The 22,289-nt window shown below is 42.2% G+C and overlaps 1 protein-coding gene across 2 annotated transcripts in view; it reads left to right on the forward strand.

Annotated features, from left to right (window-relative positions):
• The window catches only part of SERPINI1 (serpin family I member 1), an 88,799-nt gene extending 66,921 nt beyond the window's left edge, over positions 1–21,878 (forward strand). For both annotated transcript variants that reach the window (XM_090052948.1, XM_090052949.1), the window contains 4 exons: positions 5,939–6,036; positions 16,362–16,448; positions 18,202–18,291; positions 21,328–21,878. In XM_090052948.1, the coding sequence (XP_089909074.1) occupies positions 5,939–6,036; positions 16,362–16,448; positions 18,202–18,291; positions 21,328–21,404 (352 nt within the window). In that variant the 3' untranslated portion in view covers positions 21,405–21,878. The remainder of the gene's footprint in view (positions 1–5,938; positions 6,037–16,361; positions 16,449–18,201; positions 18,292–21,327) is intronic.
• Positions 21,879–22,289: the final 411 nt, after the last annotated feature.

Raw genomic sequence — 22,289 nt, forward strand, 5'->3', positions numbered from 1 at the left:
ATGATTCCCAAACCTCTTCCCTGCTTAGTATACAAAAGCATCATTTCATGTATCATCTCTTCTCTACAGGTTCTCTGTTGTCTGGCTTATTATTCATTACTTATCTGCTAAGCTTATTGTTTGCTGTATAGTAGTCTAGAGATTTAAACCTATTTAAGTTCCATTTTTATCTCATAGTAATCTCCCTGAAGTTTTAAAAAAAAACAATAAAAAAGTATTATCACACAGTTATATTTTATTTGTGATCTTCAGGTTGCTTTTCAAACCACTATCCCCCATCGGGTTCCTACCCTATGACTCCTCACTTTTACTGATGCATTTGTTGATTAATAGCTGATATGTTTTGCAAGTCTCATGGAATCTTTGGGTGCCAATACACGTGTTCTGCCATGTTCTAATAAGAACACGTCAAACCAGACATGATTACTCAAGTCTGTTCTGTGTTCTAGTTAAAGTTCTCTAGCATTGCCACACCATCATGTGTATAAGCCCCTGTGGGTTTAAAAATGGCTACTGGGGCACTTTAACTAAAGCTCATCAAATGGTCGACACCTGCACAGTCAAACGGGTCGCCAACTGGCTGGAGGGCCGCACCCAGAGAGTGATAGTGGATGGGTCTTATTCGACCTGGAGGGACGTGGGCAGTGGGGTCCCCCAGGGCTCGGTCCTCGGGCCTGCGCTGTTCAACATCTTCATCAGTGACTTGAACAAGGGGGTAAAAAGCACGCTGTTCAAAATTGCTGATGACACTAAGATGTGGGGGGATGTGGGCATGCTAGAAGGAAGGAATAGGCTACAGTCGGACCTAGACAGGTTACAGGGGTGGGTGGACGAGAATAGGATGGGATTCAACACTGACAAGTGCAAGGTGATGCACCTGGGGAGGAAAAACCAGCACCATACCTACAAGCTAGGGAACTCCCTTCTTGTCAGTGCAGAGGCGGAAAAGGATCTTGGGGTCATCATTGATGCCAAGATGAACATGGACCGGCAGTGGGGGGATGCAGTCAGGAAGGCCAACTGTACGTTGTCATGCATCCACAGAAGCATCTCAAGCAGGTCTAAGAAAGTGATACTCCCTTTCTATGAGGCACTGGTCAGGCCACAGCTAGAGTACTGCGTCCAGTTCTGGGTGTCGCACTTTGAGAGGGATGTGGACAACATAGATAGGGTCCAGAGGAGGGCCACTTGCATGATCAGGGCAGGCCCTATGAGGAGAGGCTACGGGACCTGAACCTGTTCAGCCTCTACAAGAGAGGGCTGAGGGGGGAACTAGTGGCCTGTTACAAGCTAGTCAGAGGGGACCAGCAGGCATTGGGGAAGTTCCTGTTCCCCCAAGCACTACCAGGAGTGACTAGAAATAACGGTCAGAACCTGGCAGAGGGTAAATTCAAATTAGACATCAGGAGGTGCTACTTCACTGTCAGGGCAGCTAGGATCTGGAACCAACTTCCAAGCGAAGTGGTGCTGGCTCCTGCCCTTGGAGTATTTAAGACAAAGCTAGACAATCACCTTGCTGGGGTCATTTAATCCCAGTACTCTTCAAAAGACCTTTAGTTAAAGCATTGTGCAGCCATTTTTTAAAAACACAGGGGCTTAATACATGTGACACAGCAGCGTTTTAATTAGACTAACTCTCTGGGAACTACTGTAATTAAAATGCCCCCCTCCTGCACCTAAATATATGAATGTATTCCCTTTAACACTAACTTAAAGAGAGAACTGCACCATTATTTATTCGGTTTAATTTCCTTAACTTTGAAACTTACTTGAAAAGTAAAATGCATAGTTACATTTACTGTATTAGACTCTACTGCAGGGGCAGGCAATTATTTCAGCTGGAGGGCCACTTAACTGGTTTTGGTGGTTGTTGAAGGCTACAAAGGTAGCCCTGCCCCTTGACTGGTGCCCCGCCCCCCAGTCACCATCTTGGGACCAGAAATCCTGCCTTTGCCACCAGAAGCTTTTCCCCTTACCCCCAGAAGTACTCCTTTTGGGAAGGGGGTTTGCCATCTTGGAACTGGAAAAAACAAAAACAAAATTGTGTACTAAAAATCAAACATCCGAAATAACATATTTTAATTTTATTTTAAAAAAATATTTTTCTTGATTTCTGTGTGTGTTTGCATCATGTATATAGAGGTGACTGCCTAATATCTCAAAATAAAGTCTTACTCTTGTATACTGTGGGGGGTGGGAGGTATGGGTGGGTGAGTATGGGGGGTGTGGATGTGGGTGGGTAGGTATGGAGGGTTTGTGGGGGAAGTTTGGGGGGGATGTGTGTGGAGGGGGAGAGGGGCTGAGGGCATGGGGGTGCACGTAGCAGTGAGCAGGCTCCCCCCCAGAAGCTTGTGGGTGTGTATGTGGGGGAGTGCATGTGGGGAGAGGTGCAGTTTGTGGGGGTGTGGGTGGGTGCAGTGTTTTTGGGGTATGTGATTGTGGGGGGGGTATGATGAGGCGTGCATGGGAGCCTCCTCCTCGTGTGCCACACTGAGCTGGTCAACCGCTGCCTTGGAGCACTCACACCCTGCAGTGCCTCCCCACCACGGCCAACAGTGTGCAGCCATGCCCTGCCCTGCCCTGCCCACCCCACGTCTGCTCCAGACTCACCCTGAGACCAGCCAGAACCTCCACTCAGCCCTGATCCCAGCCAGCCCCATGCCTGGTCCTCTGTCCTCCTGTGGTACATCCGGATGCCTACTGGGCACACAGCAGGGCTTGTGCAGCTCCACAGCTGTCCCTTTCTAGGCAGCCCAAGTGGCAGCAGCTCCTTGGGGCTGCCACCACTGCTGGCCCCAGCCCTGTGGTACTGATGGGAACCTGACCACACAGCCCTGACTCACCCCGCACCTGCTCCAGATTCGCCCGCCCTTGCTGAGCAGCAGCAGTGGCAATGGCCAGGCAGAAACTGCTGCTCAGCCTGAGGGGGGGGGAGTAGCCCCTCCCCCTCGGCCTTGCGGGGCACTTTGGGCACTTCTTGCTGCAGCTACCTGGAGCCCGCACAGAGCTGCCATGCATCTCCACCACCATTTCCAGGCTGCCCAACAGGGCAGCAGTGGCAGCGCAGAGAAGCTGCAGGGCAGCCCAGGCACGGGATCCAGGCAGCTGCAGCAAGAAGGGTCTGGCAGCAGCAAGGACGAGGGGCCACTTTTCCCCCATACTAAGCAACAGTTTCTGCCTAGCAGCTGCTGCTTGTTCCATTGCTGTTGCTCAGCCTGGGCGGGCGAGTCCAGAACAGGCATGGGGCAGGTCGGGGCTGTGCATGCGCGTCCCCGCCAGTACCGCAGGGCTAAGACCAGCAGTCATAGCAACTGGAAGAAGCCCCAGCCACTGCCTGGGCTGCCTAGAAAGGTAGACTAGCAGCAGAGCTGCTCTAGCCCTGCCGCATGCCCAGAAGACGACGGGAGACCCCACGGCTGGGTGGTGCCTGGGCCGTGTGGGACCAAAGGACCCATCGCAGGCTGGACAGAGCCCCTCCAATCCAGTCTGCAGGCCATATTTTGCCAAACCCTGCTCTACTGCATGTGGTAGTCATTGAGTGATTTGACACTAGTGGCATAAGGTTTTAGTAGGCAACTTTTAGAATAGTGTTATTCCTTTTAAAAATTAACCCTTGCCCTACCCAATGCATATTTAAATACATTACATAATATCAAATAATACTATTCACTCTGCATCTGTGTGAGGGACCAGGCTTTGGCTCTGCATTTAAATTTAGCTCAGTTGTAATATGGCCAGCAGCAATCCCCTGCATGTTCACCCCAATATAATCTGCCATTACAAGTCCCTCTGCGCTGTTTAAAGCTCAGTTAAGATTCCCATCAAGGATCAAATCACTATTTAACTCACTCTTAAAGGTCCCATTGATTTATGTTGGAGTAACTGGAAACAGTATTTGGCCAACTGACTGACAGATCTGAATAAATTCAGATTTGAGGATTTGATCCCCAGCAAAGGACTACATTAGTATGAGGGCTTGCCCCAGATTGGGCATTTTTTCCTTCCTATACAAACACCCAGAACATGGCTTTACTTTATTTCATTCACTAAGGGTGTGCAACCTTTGGACAGACTCCCTGCCTTGGCTGGTGTGAAATTTCCCAGAGCACTTCAGGAGAGCTTCCCCATAATGACATTGTATTAGTTGCTTTCCAGTGCTCTGGTATCCTGACAGAACAAATACACTCTTGAGCATGACTGCTTCCCCTCTTTTCATCTCAGGAAACTTGAATAGCCTGTAGGTTGTCTGGTCCTGACTTTAATGCCTTTGTTGTCACCAGTAATTTGTAGCTGCTCTCTACTATGCTCACAAATCTTATTTTCATTTAGACAAATTCTTCCCTAGTGAAGATCTCTAATATCTGTTCTGCAGCTCTACTTCAGCTTCTTTTTTCACTGTTTGCTATTTTTTTCCACCTCCTACGTTTTTCTTACATGAATGTGGATCATGTCTTCCATTTCCTCCTCCTGTTAGATGTTCTTGACAATGGGGAAAATCCAATTGACCTTTATCTTCTCATTCTTCGCTCTCTTGATTATTTTTTAAGCTGCTGGTGTTTGCACATACACTGACATGCAGTGATAGCATCTCCACACTTCATCAGCTGCTTTATGTTAGATCAGGATTCTGTGCAACACTTCTCGTTGCTCACAGCAACAATAATATGGTTGCTGCCACTCCAAGCCTGGCAAATGTTGCATTACAAGTGATGTAATATGAAAGAAGTCTCATCATTAAAGAATCTTTCTATGACAAGAAATGGAACAGTGACACAATATTTTTTTTTTTTAATTGGGTCAAGAACAGATCAAGACTTTCACCAAGAACTGCAGTCTAGATGTGCTGCAGTCTCTGACCATATGGCTTGTTGAAGAAACTGTATAATGAAACCTGCTGGACTGTGTGCTCTCTCTTTGTATCCTACAGCTATTATAATCCCAGTTATTGTTAATGTAATTGAAATCCTTCATAATTAATGTTCTGGTCATTTTACAGGGAGTCTTTATCGGAAAACATTTCAAATTATGCCTTCTCATCTGTCAGTAGACCTCTGTAACACTTGCAATCTAGCTAAGGTTACTCCTCATTATTTCTTTAATAAACTGTCTCACTGTAATAGTCCAGCTGCTCAGGACTGTCTTTTCTTCTGGAAATGAAGCAAATTATGTTTACTGTAATAGCATGAGCCATTGCATTGGTTCTGACTACAATGAGTCAGTAGCCTATCCCTTATACACCAGAAAGTTCACTCCACAGGTATTTATATATCCTTTTATTCTGTCAGCAATTCAGCTACAGTATATTAAAAAAGTCTGGATGAAAACTGGGATAATACCCATGATTTTTAACCCAAAGTGTCATTTATGTGAATAGGCATCTACTTCCCAGTTTAGCATTCAGGCCCATATATATAAAACTCCAGTTTTGCCACCAACCTCTTCAGAGACCCTACCAGAACTAACTTTTATATTGCTAGTACTCTTTGTTCTTATCTTATATATTTTCTTAAAATAAAAATTGATCACGTTTCTCCTTCTCCTGTTTCTTTTTACCAACAACTCATTTTTTGTGCTCCTTCAAATCACTCCATTTCAGTCCCTACGTTTTAATCAGTGACACCTTTTATATGTACCTATAATAATTACCTCATTTTTTCAGGTAATATATTGTCATCCTATCTTCTTGATCAAAATATTCTACTAGCATTTTCGGGGCAGGAATTGTGTGTAGTGGAAGTAAATACTGGGCGTTTCTGAAATAAAAATAGTAGTAAAATATTCTGGCTCTGAACTTCATGCATTTGTAGACATTTCTGTGGAACATGTCACCATGCTGTTATATCTGCTACTTTGTTATTTAACCCTCACTAGCCAATCTTTTAAACATGCTACTAAAAATACTGTTTACACCCTTTTGCAACTCTGGTATTCTCCCTAGGTTCACAATAGAACAGGAAATTGATCTGAAAGATGTTTTGAAAAGTCTTGGAGTTACAGAAGCATTTGGCAGAAGTGCTGATTTCACTGCAATGTCTGGTAAGCGGCCCCCTTTTTTTTGGCTTTCACATTACAGAATGAAGCCTCAGAAATATCTGGTGAGGAGATTGCAAAGTTTGTCTCTTGCCAGTAAAATACCACTTGGGTTTTTTGACCCAAGAGGGAATTGCAGATTTCTCACAATGTTTAACTTTTTGTATTTGTAACAGTATCATGAGTATTTTCAGAGCCGATCTAAAAACAGAAAAAAGATATAAAAACAAATCTGGTTGAGTAGAGGCCACCTTTTGTCTTACGAATCATTCTTCTTAATCTTGTGTGACCAGAGATACGGCTATTGAACTTGTATGGAAAAAACATGCTATTATTCAGGCTGTGGAACTCTCTAGCACTAAGAAATGTTGAGGCCCAGTAAAGAACAATGCTGAGTCTCTGTGACTCAGTGGATTTGTTTTTGGGGGGGTTTTGTTTTTTTTTTTACCTCTAGCAATCTGGATTCAGATCGCAAATGGATTGTCATCTTTTATCCCTAGGGGCCATTCATCCACAGCATTAAGGCATTGTGCAATTAGTCATTTCCCTAGATACCTTCTATTTAGAATCAGTGGAAAGGAAATGTTTTATGAATAAGGTAAATGAGCATATTTGATGCAGGTTCAGACCTGTTGTCAGCACTTTGTTTTCATAAGCACCATTTAGAAATGCATTTCAAATGGACCCAGCCAAAGCCAGTTGGATTTCTAAAGACTGTAATGCCCTGGAAACATGTTGAATTGACAGTCGCAAAGAGTGAGGACTATCCTCTCTTTCTCAGAATATTCCTCTTTTTTGCACAACAGAAACAGACAATACTAGCACAAGCTTTTCTTTAATGTACAGCTAGTCTTGACCTTAAGGCAGAGAGACTTGTTTAGTCCCCAGGCTTATTGAATCCTTGCTTTGTAATGAAAAGAAAGTTCCAATTAGGGCTGACCATAGTGTAGGTATAATTTACATTTATACAGCTCCCCCTTGTCCCAGTGCACTGCACTAGTTTAACAAACTGATATACAGTACACATCAAACTTCGGTGTGATGTGCATACTAGGAACTGGGCTATAGCAATAAACTGCTATCAAACGATAAATTACTAAATGTCAGTTGTTCTGTGCTGGGTTTTCACTATTAACCCATAGGTGAAAAATTAAGTGTCTCAGTACTTAACACCAGAGCTACCAGGTTTCCCCAGGGGGGGAAAAAACCCTAGTGAATAATACATGTTGGACCCCTGCATTCACACTGTATAGTCTGCATCAGCTCTGAAGACCTGCGTTTCCAAAGGGGACTTTGCAGTCTCTTCTGCCCTCTCTTTCATCCTCAGAGCCCTATCCTAGAAGTGAAGTAGCTACATGCATTTATAAGGGAGAAGAGTTTCTTTTATGGATTGCTTAGTTAGCCAGAAAAATTCTTGAGTAATTTGGGTGCATCCTTTCCCTATTGTCCTGCCTGGTTGAAATTTTGGGGACAAAAAGAAAACTGAATATTTCAACAAAAAGTTTAATTTTTTTTCAACTCTTCCGTCTTTTGAGCAAACTAGATGTTAAAATTTACCTTCGTTGATCTGTGTTGGGATAGTTCCACATTTTTCGCTCCATCCTCTTTTCATATATCTAATTGTAAAATGAAAAAGGTTGGGAAGAAAGAAAAGCAAAAGAATAAATACAGAGTTCTTCCAGTTTTTTGGAAACCTGTCAACTGAAAATTGCTTTAATTCTCTGAAGTTTCCAAGAAGAACATCTTCCATTTCTTGACCACATTCAGTGAAAGCATTGATTCCACAGTAGTAGTCTGTAGAAGCAAAATGAGGAAAGTATCTAAGGTAATTTTAAAATGGCATTTAATACATGGCAGCTGCAAGGCACACCAGATCCTTTATCTGATGTGGTATAGCACCAGGACCTGAATACAGTAACTCTGTGAGCAAGAGGCCAGCAAATAGACTGAATTTGTTTGCATTCAGCCCATGACATTAATGGTTTGTTTAAAGATTTATATTTTGTGCAGTTCTGCCTTACAGAACCAAGAAAGGGCTTAAAACCACATACTTATTTTGTTTGAGTGCATTAACGTCTTGGCCATTTAAAGATTAAGTTGTTTATAGAGTAATGTAGAGTATTAAGTAAGGGAAGATAAATGTGTTGCGTTGTAGCATGCTAATTTGCTTTACTGAATTAAGAACACATCCCAGAAGGTGTTGAAAAGGTCCTTCAGAGTTTATTCAATTAGAGCTTCAAAAATATTTCTTTTTTTCTATCTTTAAATTACTTGGAAATTTTGGCTTGGCAGAGTAAACAACAATATTCTGGTTACTTTCCTTTCCTATAAGAGGTTACTTTTTTATGTTTAATCTTCATTCCACAAAAGACTTAAAAAAAAACTTTTATACAAAAATTGTAAGTGTTATATTCTAAACTGTGTGCGGAGTATGCTTGAGCCATTGGGAAAAAATGTAGTTTCCTCTTTTCTCCTTTGCTTCTGCATTGGCAAGTTACAATGGAAAGCTCTTCTGAATTTCCAGGAAATGGTTCTAATTCTGTAACCAGCCACAGAATTTGACTTCAGTGGAGTTCTGCTTGTGATCACGTGTCAGCCAATGCACCATTTAGATTGTTTTATTTTTTTCCCCTTCATTCATTTTGAAAATGAAAATGACCTAACTAGTCAGTTGTACTTTTTTGGATGCCTAGAGCAGTGGTCTCCAAAGGGGGGTGCGCAAGATGATCCATTGGGGTGCGGGAAGAAAATATTTAGAACTTCCATTGGGGTGTGGGAAGAAAATACTAGAACTTCTATTTATATAGAAGTATATTGGGGGTGCGTGCTCAAAAAATGTTTACTGATGGGGTGCGCGATTTAAAAAGTTTGGAGACCACTGGCCTAGAGCATGAAGGCTAAGTACAGTCATTTGGAGGATGTAGGGGGAGGTTAAATTCATTCAAAATGGCTGCCCAATATCAGTTAAGTCAGAATGGGGGGCTAGCGGCGGGGTTGGGGGTCTTACTTGCTCGGCTCCAGCAGCTACGAATGCTGATAAAAGTGGCTGCATCCAGAACGCCTTGTGGCATGGGATTTGAGAAGGCTGGTTAGTTGGGGCGAAGGGGGTTGAAAAGAGCAGCTAGGGGCTGGGGCCAGTGGCTGGGTTTTCCCAGCCCTGGGGCTGCAAAAGGAAAGTGTACAGAAGTTCCATGCTCAGTTTTGACCTAAATTAAATTAATTTGATACTACATAGATCCAGGTTCATCTTAAACTGGGTTCTGCAATTTTTAGACAAGTTTGTGTGCATGGAACTTTTGTACAGTTATGGGTTTAGACTGATTGCCCATCACTGAGACTGGGTCTGTAAGTGTAAAGTTGTCATCAGGATGAGTTGATTTTAAATCAGGTGGCCATTTTGAACTTGATTTAACCTCCCCAGATGTTTGTACTTAGCCAAAGTCAAGAAGAGGATATGAATGCAAATGTAAGGCTTGGGTATAATGGGCTTATTGAACCAAAAGTCTTTATCACTGGAAGTGACATAGAAGAATGAAGGAAGTGTCCCTATCTACTGGTGGTGTGCTTAGGATATATTCTACTTTGGCTTTCCCCTCTGCACAAGAAAGAAAAGGAGTTTCTATGAGCCTGCTGACTCCATTCCTTCCTTGCAAAAACCTTTTAAGAAGAGCTTGAACTAATGAGCAAAACTGTTTTCTGGTGGGGTGCTAAATGCTTATAACAGCTGATAAATGCTCTGTTATCAAGAAGGGGTGGGACCCCCGCCCTAATCAAAGCATCCTGGTCATCATGGGGCCTGGCCATTACCTCCTCCCTCTCCCTCCCCACCCCCCCGCCCCAGCTCAGCACTGTAGAAGGAAAGGGAAAGCTGCTTTAGCACCCCCCAGCTTCTAGCCTGAGCCATTGCAAGCATGTACTGGCATTTTCTCAGTCCAGAGGGGATGTCTGTGCGGTTGGTTACAGGCTGATTCAGCTTAAGTAGGTTAGACTAACCTGTAAAGATTGAATCAGTTCAGGCTTTTTGAATGTCTGTCCCTAGAACTATTGATATTAGACAAGAGGTAACATGGATACTGGTTTTTATAAAGGGTTTGTTCTTGTAAACTATACATATGAGGCTTGGCATTTTTGCCATTGGACTCCATCCTTTAGAAGTTCTGTCTTACAAACACTTCCTGTATACTTCCAAATAAGTTTGACATTCCTCATTTTTATCCTGAAGTAATCCGTAGTGCATTGGACTGCTACAATGGCAGCTGCTTTTATCTCCAGAGCTGACCTGCATTTCATTCAGTGAAGTAATCTTTTGGGCCTTGTATGTCAAATGTGGAGTTAATGGGTGGTTTAAAACCTTATTAGAAGTCCCTAAAGTTGTTGTGGCTCAGAAAGATGTCATTCCTTTGGGCTTGCCTGAGCCTGGGAAGTCTATGCTACTTGCTTATAGTTGCACAAAATCAGAGAAGAGTGAGGAACTTAGAAACAACATTGTGATAAATTAAGGAAGTGTGCAGAACTGAGTATAATGACAGGTGAAGTTTGCCTCTTTCACCATCGTGCATGTTGGAAAGAATACTTCAAATTATTCTAGTGCATTATTTTGCACAAAGCTGCAACTTTTATATGTGCCTAAGCAAGTTTGAATTTTCATGGGATTGTAGCCTCTAAAACTCTTTGGCTCCTCTGTAAATCTCAAAGTGAAAAATCTAAATTAACCATAGCCACTTGGAACAATGGCCTGAGCATCACAGTGAGACCGTCAAATTTTAAAACACCCGCTTATTATGCAGTGGGATATAAAATACTGATGTATATAATAATACTATTGCATAAATTACACATTCAAATTTTAAATACTGTGGTCAATTACAGTCTCGCTATGTCCAAAAAAATTGTAGCGTAGCAGAAATAAAGAGGTGCCAGGTGACACATACTGATTACCACAGTGGAGATAGTGATTACCCTTGCACATAAAGTGAGATTGAAAAGACTTGAGATTTTTTTTTCATTTGGCGTGAAGATGAATAAGATTTTATTAGAAAATGCATGGACTAGAGAAGATAAAGTAGGACGAAGTATTTACTCTTTCTCACAATACAAGGACAAAGAGACACCCAATGAAGCTGAAAGGGAACAGAATGAAAAAAGGAAATACCTTTCTGTAATATTGACTTCAATAGCCAGCAAATATCATTTGAGGTCGAGCTTGATAGAAACAGAAAATGTTTTAGACATTTATATGAACAATGAAAACTATCTATAGTTACACTAGGTAAGACCTAAAACTATTTGTATAAGGCTGCTTAAAACTTCATGCTTCATGGTATAAGGCAGATGGTAACTGAGTGGCTAAGCGACCACTTCCGTTATGCGGCTGTGTGAAATTTCACCAGGTATTTTGTTTAGAAGCTGTTTCGATGCATTTTGAGCTCAAAACAGCAAAATCAAAACTAAACAAAAGGCTTCGAAACAGCTTCAAAGAAAAATGAGGGCACTCAAAACATTTATAAAGTCTAGAAACAGTTCGAGTTTCAAAGACAGTCTTACTTGGCTTCAGCGTCGGTCCATACTGGGCATGCACTGCATCCAGCACCGGAGAAGACTGCTCCTCCTCTCAGCTCCTCCTCTCAGCAGCCTCCTCTCAGCTGACGTGCAGATCCGGGGGTGCGCACCCCCAGAAGAAGTCCAGCACAGCCCCACTCCTCCTGGGGGTGCGGGTCCCCGGACCTGTGCACCAGATAAGAGGAGGCTGCTGCTGCTGGCAAGTGTCAGGAGTTGTGTTTTGAAGATTTTGAGGTTTCCCAGAAACCTCTGCACCTATCTTCTTGAAACAGGGTTCATGCCCTCAGAAGGGGCTACCATCCCCGCTATTTTGATCCACGAGGCAAGAAATGACACAGTTTTAGGCATTTGTATGATTCCCCATTATTGCCTATGGGCAAAACGCGTTGAAACAATGAAACCATTTCGATGAAACAAAACAGGACAGTACCTCAAAATGAAACAACAAAATGAAACACGGTTCCTTTGAAATGGCAAAATGGACATCAAAATGAAATGATAGTGTTTCTCACAGTCCTATTCCCTTATGGGTATTTTGTCAGTTGTGACATAAGTTGCATCCTGCTCAGAAGCTCTTGATGCTAGCCTCTATTAACACTGATCTCTGATGCAGTGCAGTACAGGCAGTCCTCGGACTTATGACACAATTGGTTCCTGAAAATTGCGTCTTAAGTCGAAATGTTGTAATTCAGAACCAATTTTCTCATAAGAAGCAGTGTTATAAAGGGGGATTGGTTCCTGAACCAAGGCCTAATACCCTATTTTCACCAAACATACCCCAGAATTTTGTACTTCATCAATTATGGATGAGTAATATAGCTACATTAATATATTTATATTGTAAATAGCAATCATATTGATTTGGAAGGACTTCTTTGAGGTGACTTTGCTGGACTTTATGAAGGGCTCTTGGCTGGAGTCTTCTCAGGAGTCTTGGCTGCAAGCTTTATTGGAATCTTATCTGCTTTCTTAAAGAAAGTGTCCAAGGAAGTTTGGACAGATGCTCTCCAGGGAGATAAGTGATGCAGCAAACTTGTTCATTGGCATGGCATTGCATCAGATCAAGCGTTGTAAGTTAAAACTGGCATTGTAAAGTTGAAACAGGGTATCACTTTATAAACGTTGTAAGTGCAAAACGTTGTAACTCGAAATGTTGTAAGTCAAGGACTGTCTGTATGTTGATTCCCAATTTTCCATAGATTCAGTTTACTATGTCATGGTTTTAAGATCCTGTTCCTGCACCAGGCCCATTACAGGACAACACTCAGCAATAAGTATGATCATTAAGTGTTTGCAAAATCAGACTCTAGGAGCAGAGCATTAATCAGGGTTATAGACAAAGGACCCAGTCTTTCAGAATGCTGAAACACCACAGATACCAGGGTAGCTAGGAGCTGCTTAGTCTTGCAGGATCAAGCATTTTGTAAAAAAATTAATTAATTAAAAAATCACAGGGATCTGTCCCTTAAATGAAGAAGTTTAATTAAAATATCAGATTAGGCTGAATGGTCATCTCTTAGCTTGTCTACTGTTAAGTATAAGTATTTCAGGGGTTTTAAAAGAGCAATGAGCGCACTCAGATAGTGTGTACACACACACACACACACACACACACACACACACACACACACACACACACACACACACACACACACACACACACACACACACACACACACACACACACACACACACACACACACACACACACACACACACACACACACACACCCCTCTCAGCATTAGCTAGCATACCACATGCCTAGGGTCTGTGGGGCTGGGGTCCGTACTGTGGGAGATGGGAGGAGGGGTTCCCTGCTTGAGGAGCAAGGTGGGGCGGCACAGGGAAGCCAGGCAGACCCTGCTGTGCCTGCAGTCTCTGCCAGAGGTCTGGCTAGGGAGCAGGGGGTGGGGCCAGGCCTGTTCTCTGGAGCAGGCAGCCCAGCCTTGGGACAGACATTGCATAAACCAGTTTGGCCCAAATCAGTTAAGTCTGATACTACACTCTACCAGGTTTATCTTAAACCAGTTTCAGCCATTTTGAAACTGGCTTATGTGCACTGAACTTATGTTCGTTACAGATTTAAACCAGTTGATGATCACTTAAACTGGCTTATGTGTAATATCTGTCCCTAGCCCAAGCATTCTTTAGCAGTGCTGAATAGAGTGGAAGAATCATTTCTCTTGATTTGCAAGAGTCAGTCTTGTTAATATAATGCAATATGCTCTTGGGGAGGGAGGGGTTGCAACAGGGCATATTTGTTGGCTCATATTCCACTATGGTCCACTGCAACCCCCAGGTCCTCTGCAGTCAAGGCCATCCTTTGGGTGGGGGGGAGGGGGATTGGGGTGACTGCTCCAAGCCCTGCATTTTGGGGGGCCCTGCAAAGCCAGATAGAGCAGCTACAGCCCCACCCCTCAACAGTGTTAAAGGGGCCTCGTACAGGCTGATTTGCCCTGGGACCCTGCATCACCTACAGTCACTTCTGTCTGCAGTATATATAAATTTTAATTTTTGTATCATTTGTGTGTGTTTATATATACATTCAAATATATATAAATATAAAATGTGTGTGTGTGTATATTAAAAAAATAAATTCAACAGAATACTGTTAACCTTTTTATCTTAATAAAGGAAATCTCTGTTACTATTTACCAGTGTTTGTATGTATAATATCTACAGTGAGAATTATCTGAAGCAGTAAAATGGAATTATGAGAGGGCTGAATTTCAGTCTCAATAACTTCACATATATGGTAGCTTTACAGGAAAGCTATATTTTACAGTTGACCTTAGTATTAGCTGCATAAATAAGCCATGGGATAAATAACTGGTAGAGTTCAAAATGTTAAAGCTTGAACACATTACATACTTTCAGATGATCTCTCTATTAAAACTTAGGCAGATACAAAAACAAAGTAATTTTGTGCTTAGTCCACAAGATAAGCAGATGTTATATGACAGATGTACTAAAAATAGCACAGTGGAGACTATTTTCCTCCTTTGTTTCAAGATAACAGCATTTCTGAAAGCTTAGAATTGAATCCCAGTAGCTGTACAGTAGTTGAGCAGTCTACTGTACATTTTGCCACATACAGTCCCATAGGAAATCAGCTGTAGCTCTTATGGGAGAGATGCTAAGCAGCTGAACTTTTGAGAGTTAGCTCAGTTCTGAGCCAACACAGTTTATCTTGACTTATTGAGTACTGTTGGGTTTACATGATAGCCAGAGCTATCTTTTTGCCTTAGATGCTATCATTTAATATTGTAACTGTTAGATGGAGTTATGAGCGAGGGCTGAAATATATGGAGGACAAATCGGAAAAATGTCCCTACAAGCTTTTATTTATATATTTATTATTCAACATGTTCAGTTACTGGCCTGAGATCAGGTAGTGTAGTGTGTACTAAGGATTTGCATGAGAAGGCTTCAGAAATGGAAAAAAGTATTTAAATTGATTGTCATCTTTTATTATATTTTTGCATCACAATGTACTTCTCTGTTATGACTGTTCTTCTTTTACATCTCTGTTACATATTCTTATATCTAACCTGATCTTGTACAATGTATTTTCATGTAGATCAGGGCTGTCCCACTTCTGAGCTTCCAGGGACCACATACCAGGGGGGTGGAATGCACCAGCCACACTGCAGATGCTCCCCCTCACCCAATGCTGCACCCATGCAGGCACTCCCCACCGCTGTAATGGGCACCCCCTCCCAGCAACATGCAATTCCCTCCTGCACGAGCCTACACAAGTGTGATCCCCACATGCACGCAGCCCCATTCCTCCCCCTTCATCCCATGCGGCCTTGGACTCACCCTCAGCTCCCTGTACTGCTCCACTGTCTTGGGGGACAAAGGCAGAAAGGAGCAGTGGAGGAGAGTTGGGGAGCCTGGAGTAATGGACAGTGGCTGCGGGTTGAGAGCATGGGGACCATACATTAATCCCTCATGATCTGCCAGTTGGACAGCTCTAATTTGGACTGTATGGAAATAAATTTTATATAAATTTAGTTACCAGCGTAATGGAAATTGATTAACTTTTCTAGTTAGTAATTTCTTTAGAGCCTTCTGCAACATGATACATTCTTTCAGGGTTGGGTGGTGGGGGGAGGGCGGTGCACGCATGTGCGTGTGCATTGGCTCTGATCCTACAGCCTTGGAATTTAATAGCAAAACTCCCAGTAGTTTCAGGTTCAGACCCAAATAGAGCTGTTGGAAGACCCGTTTGCAATCATACTGGAATGAATGACAGAATTCCCACTGGCATCACTGGGCAATGGCTGGACTTTGGTAACTTCTGGAGTTGTTATTATGCCTTGACCTTAAACATCTTTCCCTTAACTGCAGGAATGAGAGGAAAATGGGTGTGAGAAATTAGGACCCGATTCTGAAAATGGATTTACGGAACATGTGACGCTTTTGTCTGCATTGAAGCCAAATGTTCTGTTATAACAACATATTGCTTTCCTCCAAGTCTCAGTTTGCTTTGTCTTCTTTTAAGCTGTTTGAGATGGGCACTGTCTCTTCAGTCCGTTTGTACAGCACCTGCCTTGCTGGAGCTCTGATCTTGATTTGAAGTTCTTAAGTGCTGGGGAAAGAGAAGGAAAGGAATACAAATACAAACAAGATAAACGTGTATTTAGAGGGGCTGTTCAGGAGGAGAACCCATCCCAGTAACCTGTGTGTTTGTATTCTTCTAATAGCTTTAAAAAATGCTTCACTTCTCACTACTGACCCACATCAAATGTGTCTTTTTCTCCCTCAGATAACAAAGAGCTTTACCTTGCTAAAGCAATTCACAAGTCATTCATAGAAGTTAATGAAGAAGGCTCTGAAGCTGCTGCTGCCTCAGGTACCCAACTGAAGAAACAATAGATTTACATTATAGGTCTGGCTATCCTATACTAACTAATATTTTTAAAATGTCTTGGTGAAGAGCCAGAAAAGCTGAGCATGATTCAACATGAGGACACAGCACAGCAAGCATCCCTAGAGAGGATGCTAGAAGTTCAAAATGTCAGCATTTTCTTCATGTGATGTGTCATAAAGAGCACGCAAAGTGCTCCATGGAAGATATTCCTCTTCCCCATATCCTTCCTAATGAGAGCTAGGAGAGGGCACAAGCCGTAGTTTTAAAGAGAGATTTTCTTTTAGGAACTTGAATCTTGGCAATCTATGGTGATTATTTTCAGGGGGGAGGAGGGCTTTCCTCATGAGTGATCTGCCAATTGAGGAGTTTTCTGCATTTTCTCCAAAATGATTAGAACTAGCTCAGCAATGTTGTTGCACTTTAAGTGCAAAAGCAGAAATGCAAAATGGGGCGTGATAACTTGAAACAGTTAGTTTGCAAGCATTAATGCTTCAAGGACTAGATGGCCAAACACAGGCAAATGAGTTCTGTTATCTGCCAGTTTATGGTATGAGGTGATCCTCCTCCCCACCCACGTCCCCAAATGTACTTGTGCTGTTCTTTTGAGAAAGGTAAAAATGAAGTTCCCTTTGTAACAAATCCCATAGCAGTTCTGCATTTGGAATTTAACATTCATATGTATTCTTGGCACATAGAAGCTTTTATTGCTAATGCAGTGAAAGGTAATGAAACACTTGGAAATAATAAAGCTCTAGAGAAATCCTTACATTTCCAAATACAAAATAATAATCATAATAACGAAGAACCACATTTTTCATAGCAAGTTTTATCCTTAGTTTCTTTGCTATTTACTGTATTTAAAGAATCAAGTTAATTTAAAAGCTGCAAGGTAGGCACATCCATTAAGCTGGTGGTGCTCAACCTGTGGCCTGTGGGCCAGATCCAGCCTGTGGAGTCTGTCGTCTAGCCCATGGCTCTCCCCCATGGGTCTGGACATTTGGTGGAAGGGTAGCAGGGGCAGTGTTAATTGCTGCTCCTCTGCTGCCAAATGTCGAGACCTGTGGAAAGCTTCTCAAGCTGGATGTCATGTCCTTGCATCCTCAGTCATGCTGGCGCACGGTTGGGCTGTCATTGCCAGACCCGGGCACACGGGGTCAGGGCAGCATGTGACCAAGTCCAGGCATGCCAGATTACTTTCATGGACCCAACCCCATGCTGGATCCAGCCTGCAGATTGGCCCCACACCATCAACCTGCCTGCAGGGCCACATAAATTGAGCATCATTTCACTACACCCTTATTCACCAAAATAAGGGGTTACCTATAAGTAACAAAAGCAAGCTTGAGCATTGCCTGGCCCAATAAAGGCTGTTAGATTGTTTGCTATAATGCATTTCTTTTCAAAAGGGAATGGCTTTCATAACTCTCTTTAAGGTTCTGCCTTTTTGTAAATTATAAGCTGTTCCCTCAGCACTGGAAATAAATTGTGTCCCTGGCCATTGTTAATCATTCTTGGAACATAAATAGACATGTAATTACTTCGTAAGTCTGTTTCATTTTAGATTAGATTGTTCGCACTATTTCTTGGTGACATTCAGTGCAGTAGTGAAGGCTTTAATGGCTATCCGTGAGCTATACAAGTATCACTTGCAAAGAAGCTAACCTATTATAGAAGAGAACAATATGGCAAAGATGTGGTAATGGCCAACATGCTGCCTCTTTGTTTTTCCCCTCAGGAATGATTGCCATTAGTAGAATGGCAGTGCTGTACCCACAGGTCATAGTTGATCATCCGTTTTTCTTCCTGGTCAGGAACAGGAGAACAGGTGAGTGCATAGCTTTCTGAGATGCTTTTTTATTCTTCTGAGTGAATCCCCACTGGATGCAGGCAGCAGAAACTGCCTATTTTGGATCAATAAACTGGTCTTCTGGTATATTTTTTGTTCTCTGAAATACTACTCAGAGGTTAGCTTTAAAAAAATGTCATTTTTTTGTGCATTCTTCAGCACTCCTCCAAAGTAAAAAAAAAAAAAAAAAGACCCAGAACAGACCAGCAATTATTTTTGCTTGTGTTTGATAAGCAGTTTTAAGGGGAAAATTACTGAAGGTGGGGACCAAATTGCTGTTGTGATCTTATAGCTGTACATTTGACTTCATACAGGGATGTGAGGCTGCTATCCTGAAGCAGTCTGTGTTCCTGGACTTTGACTTCAATAATAACTGTACTTCAATGAAGCCAGCAACATTTGTTCAACAGGATTTGCCTTCCTACCAAGTGGCTTTCTTAATGCACAGATACTAGAGATATGAATGATTCTGTGGCACTGTTGATGTTTGGTGACAGGCAAGGATAGGGACAGCACTCGTTAGCAAAATAGGCTGTGATTAAGTAATGTCTTGGTTTCATATATATAATTTGTTTTTGCTAACTATGTGGATATGACTGGATAACAAATGACACATTACTACACAGCCATTTAGCAAACAGAAATCTGTGTGGTTGGCATTTTAATCTCATCTGCAGCAAAATCCAGCCACTTCAGTGCATCTGAAGTGAGTCTGGCCCATCATGCAAAAAATCCCCTTAGTTATTGTTAAACATTTACATTGCTGTAGTCTCTAGAGCCCAACCAAGCTTTGCCCCACTGGACTATAACCATGCAAATGTTGACAGCCTGTGTCACAAACCTTGCAACAGATGGGCAAGGTACACTGAAGAAACTCAGCAACAAGTGCAGCAAAATACAAAACCTTGGTTCAGAATCTCTCCAAAGTACTAGTGAGCGATTAATAAACTGGCCTGGTTAGACTAGAATTGTTTGTTCTCCATGGGGACTGACTAGCTCAGGAGACTGGTGCTGGTTTATAGATGCTTTGTCTTTAGGACATAGAGAAGTAGGGCTGGAAGGGACCTCAGGGGGTCATCTGATCTAGTCTGTCCCCCTACCTGAGGCAGGATAATTCTTAATCCATCCCATGCAGCCATAATCTAAACTGTACATAAGACTACCTGACAGCATAGACCTAACACCCTAACCTGCCACAGGTAAAGCAAAGAAACCACAGTAGTCAATGTCCTGCTTGTATAAAATGTTGTCACTATATGCTCAAGTAGTGCCAGGCAGAGGGCCACACCTCCCACTACAGAGGAAGACAAAACCCCCCACAATCCATACCAGTCTGACTGTGGGGTAGCAGTCCTTCCTGGCCTCAGATATGACAATTGGTCTGACCTTGAGTGGAGGGGCAAGACCCTCTTGCCAGGAACCTCCACCTTTGCTCCTGGCAAGAGAATTGGCACACCCCAGTTGCAGTCCCCAGCCTTGGCTGTAGCCAGCACCCAATGCCTCTGCAGAGGCTTAAAAGCACCCTAAAAAGGAGCAGGGGGCGGGAGCAACCAGCAATGCCCAGAAGCATTGGAAATACCTATGGTAAAAAAAATAGATGTAGCTGTAGCTACACCTAAATAATCCCTGACCAGTGGCTGTCCAACTTCTTCTTGAACACCTCCAGTGATGAAGAGTCCACAACTTCCCTAGACAGTCTATTCCACTGCCTCACTATTCTCACACTGAAGAAGTTTTTCCAGATATCCAACCTCAATTTACTTTGCTACAGCTTCAAGTTGGTCCACATCCTTCTCTGTTACAGCAAGAGAAAAAAGGTGCTTTCCCTTTTCTTTATGGAGGCCCTTTAAGTATTTGAAGATTGCTATCCTGTCCCCTCTTACGTACCTTTTCCATGAACTGAACATGCCTAGTTCCTTCAGCCTGTCTTCATATGACTTGCCTTCCTGGCACTTAATCATCTTTCTTACCTGCCTCTGGGCTCTCTCTAACTTCTCCATGTCCTTTTTAAATTGTAGAGCCCAGAACTACAGACACTCCTCCAGATGGGGCCTAACTAGTGCCGAGTAAAAGCACTATTGCCTCCCGTGTCTTGCATCGTATGCTTCTACTGATCTATCCAAAACCACAGTGGCCTTTTGTGCAGCTGAATCACACTGCAGACTCATAATGAGTCTGTGGTCTACCAGGACTCACAACTCCTTTTCCATAGAGCTGTCATCGAGTCAAGTGTCCCCCATTTGTATTTGTGTTTTTGATTATTGCTTCTGAAGTGTAGCACCTTGCATTTATCCATATTGAACTTCATCCTTTTATCTCTAGCCCAACTTGCCAGTCTGTCGAGATCCTTCTGAATTTCCCTCTCATCCTCTGTTCACAATCCTTCCCAGTTTCATGTCATCCATTCAGGTGGAGCAAGTCAGTAAAAGCCTTGAAGTATTTTATCACTCTGTGACTAATTGCTTCTGTGCCTGATTTTTTTCATTCTTTTGGCATTTTTCTGGTTGAATTCCAGAGGAGCAGGAATCACAGGAGCTGTCTGTGGGCAGATGCCTATGTTGTAGTTAAAGCTAGCTGCCATTGTGTGAGAGTCTTCCCCAGAAATCAAGGGTTGGAATGGATGTGGAGGAGACTAAGCTATCTGCTTGATATCCAGTGATGATTCCTCCAGGGATCTTATCCAAAGCCCATTAAAATCTCTGAATCTTTCTATTGATTTCAGTGGGCTTTGCAGCAAACCCTGGAGTAAATTGAAATGTATTGACAGTATACACTTTTGTTGCTTCTGTCTGTCCTGTACCTGTTCTGAATATAAAGATGCCTTCATTCTCTAGGGCTCTCAATCCATTGCCTTTCATGGTTACTAAATTATTTCTCACTCTTACGTGCATACATCTTATAAACATTGCAGTGCATAAATTCTCATTTTAATATTGCATTTGAGTTCATCACAGTGTTCTCAAAGTGGTGTTCTTCTACATGATTCTGATTTTTGCCTTGTCCCTCTTGGTTTAGGAACAATCTTGTTCATGGGAAGAGTAATGCACCCAGAAGCAATGAATTCAAGCGGCCATGACTTTGAAGAACTCTAACTCTCTTCACCACTATCACCTGATTTAAAAAAAAAAAGAGGAAATAAGCACACTGAGTTTGCAAATGATATATTTAAGGTTTGCCGTGTTTAAAGACACTGTCTAAAATACTTTCAGATTTAACTGTGGCTTAAAATTACAAGCCAGGCTTGTGGAGGAAAGCTTTCAGTATTAAAATAATGGTTCTATTGCTGTCATTGTGAATGCTGTGTTGGTCCTTAAAATAAAATTGTGTATATGTCAACATATGTGTTTCTTCTTCTAGTGAATTGTAATGTAAAACTTCACTAATTGTTCATTACTGGATTTCTTCCATCCCACAGCTGATTTGGTCAGTACAACACAACAAGACTATCTACACTTGATGATTAACAGAGCTGTGTGAAATGTTAATATAAAACTGCAGTCTCTTCCTGCTCCTAGAAAAAAGTGGCAAACAGATTAGATCTCATTAAAGGCAATAACAAACCTCAAGCATGGTGGGGTTTATTTTGTTAAATAACTGTTGCTAGCTGCCTTGCGTGAAAACTCCCACGTGTGAATCTAAAATGTTGTTTAGATAAATACTTCTGCATGTGACACTGAAATTCATTTTCCATAAATGTTGATGCCAATAAAACTCACTCGCATAAATGTTTGAGACTAGTGAACGCAGAGCAGCTGTGAGTAATGGCTGATGTGAAATAATTAAAATATCCACGTAAATATTTGCAGATGATTTTTTTACTTCTAAGCATTTGCCAGATTTTGCTAATTCTAGCTCTGCAGTATCTTATGTCAGTAAGCAAGAATTACGTTTTTTTCCCTAACAAAACAGCGCTCTCATTATCATTCTAATATATGTGAAAAGCTCCAATTCGTAAGTAAACATCTAATGGAATCTAA

The sequence above is a fragment of the Crocodylus siamensis genome, chromosome 6 (genome assembly GCF_052110815.1).
Source record: "Crocodylus siamensis isolate JL-2025a chromosome 6, ASM5211081v1, whole genome shotgun sequence".
Taxonomy (NCBI): domain Eukaryota; kingdom Metazoa; phylum Chordata; order Crocodylia; family Crocodylidae; genus Crocodylus; species Crocodylus siamensis.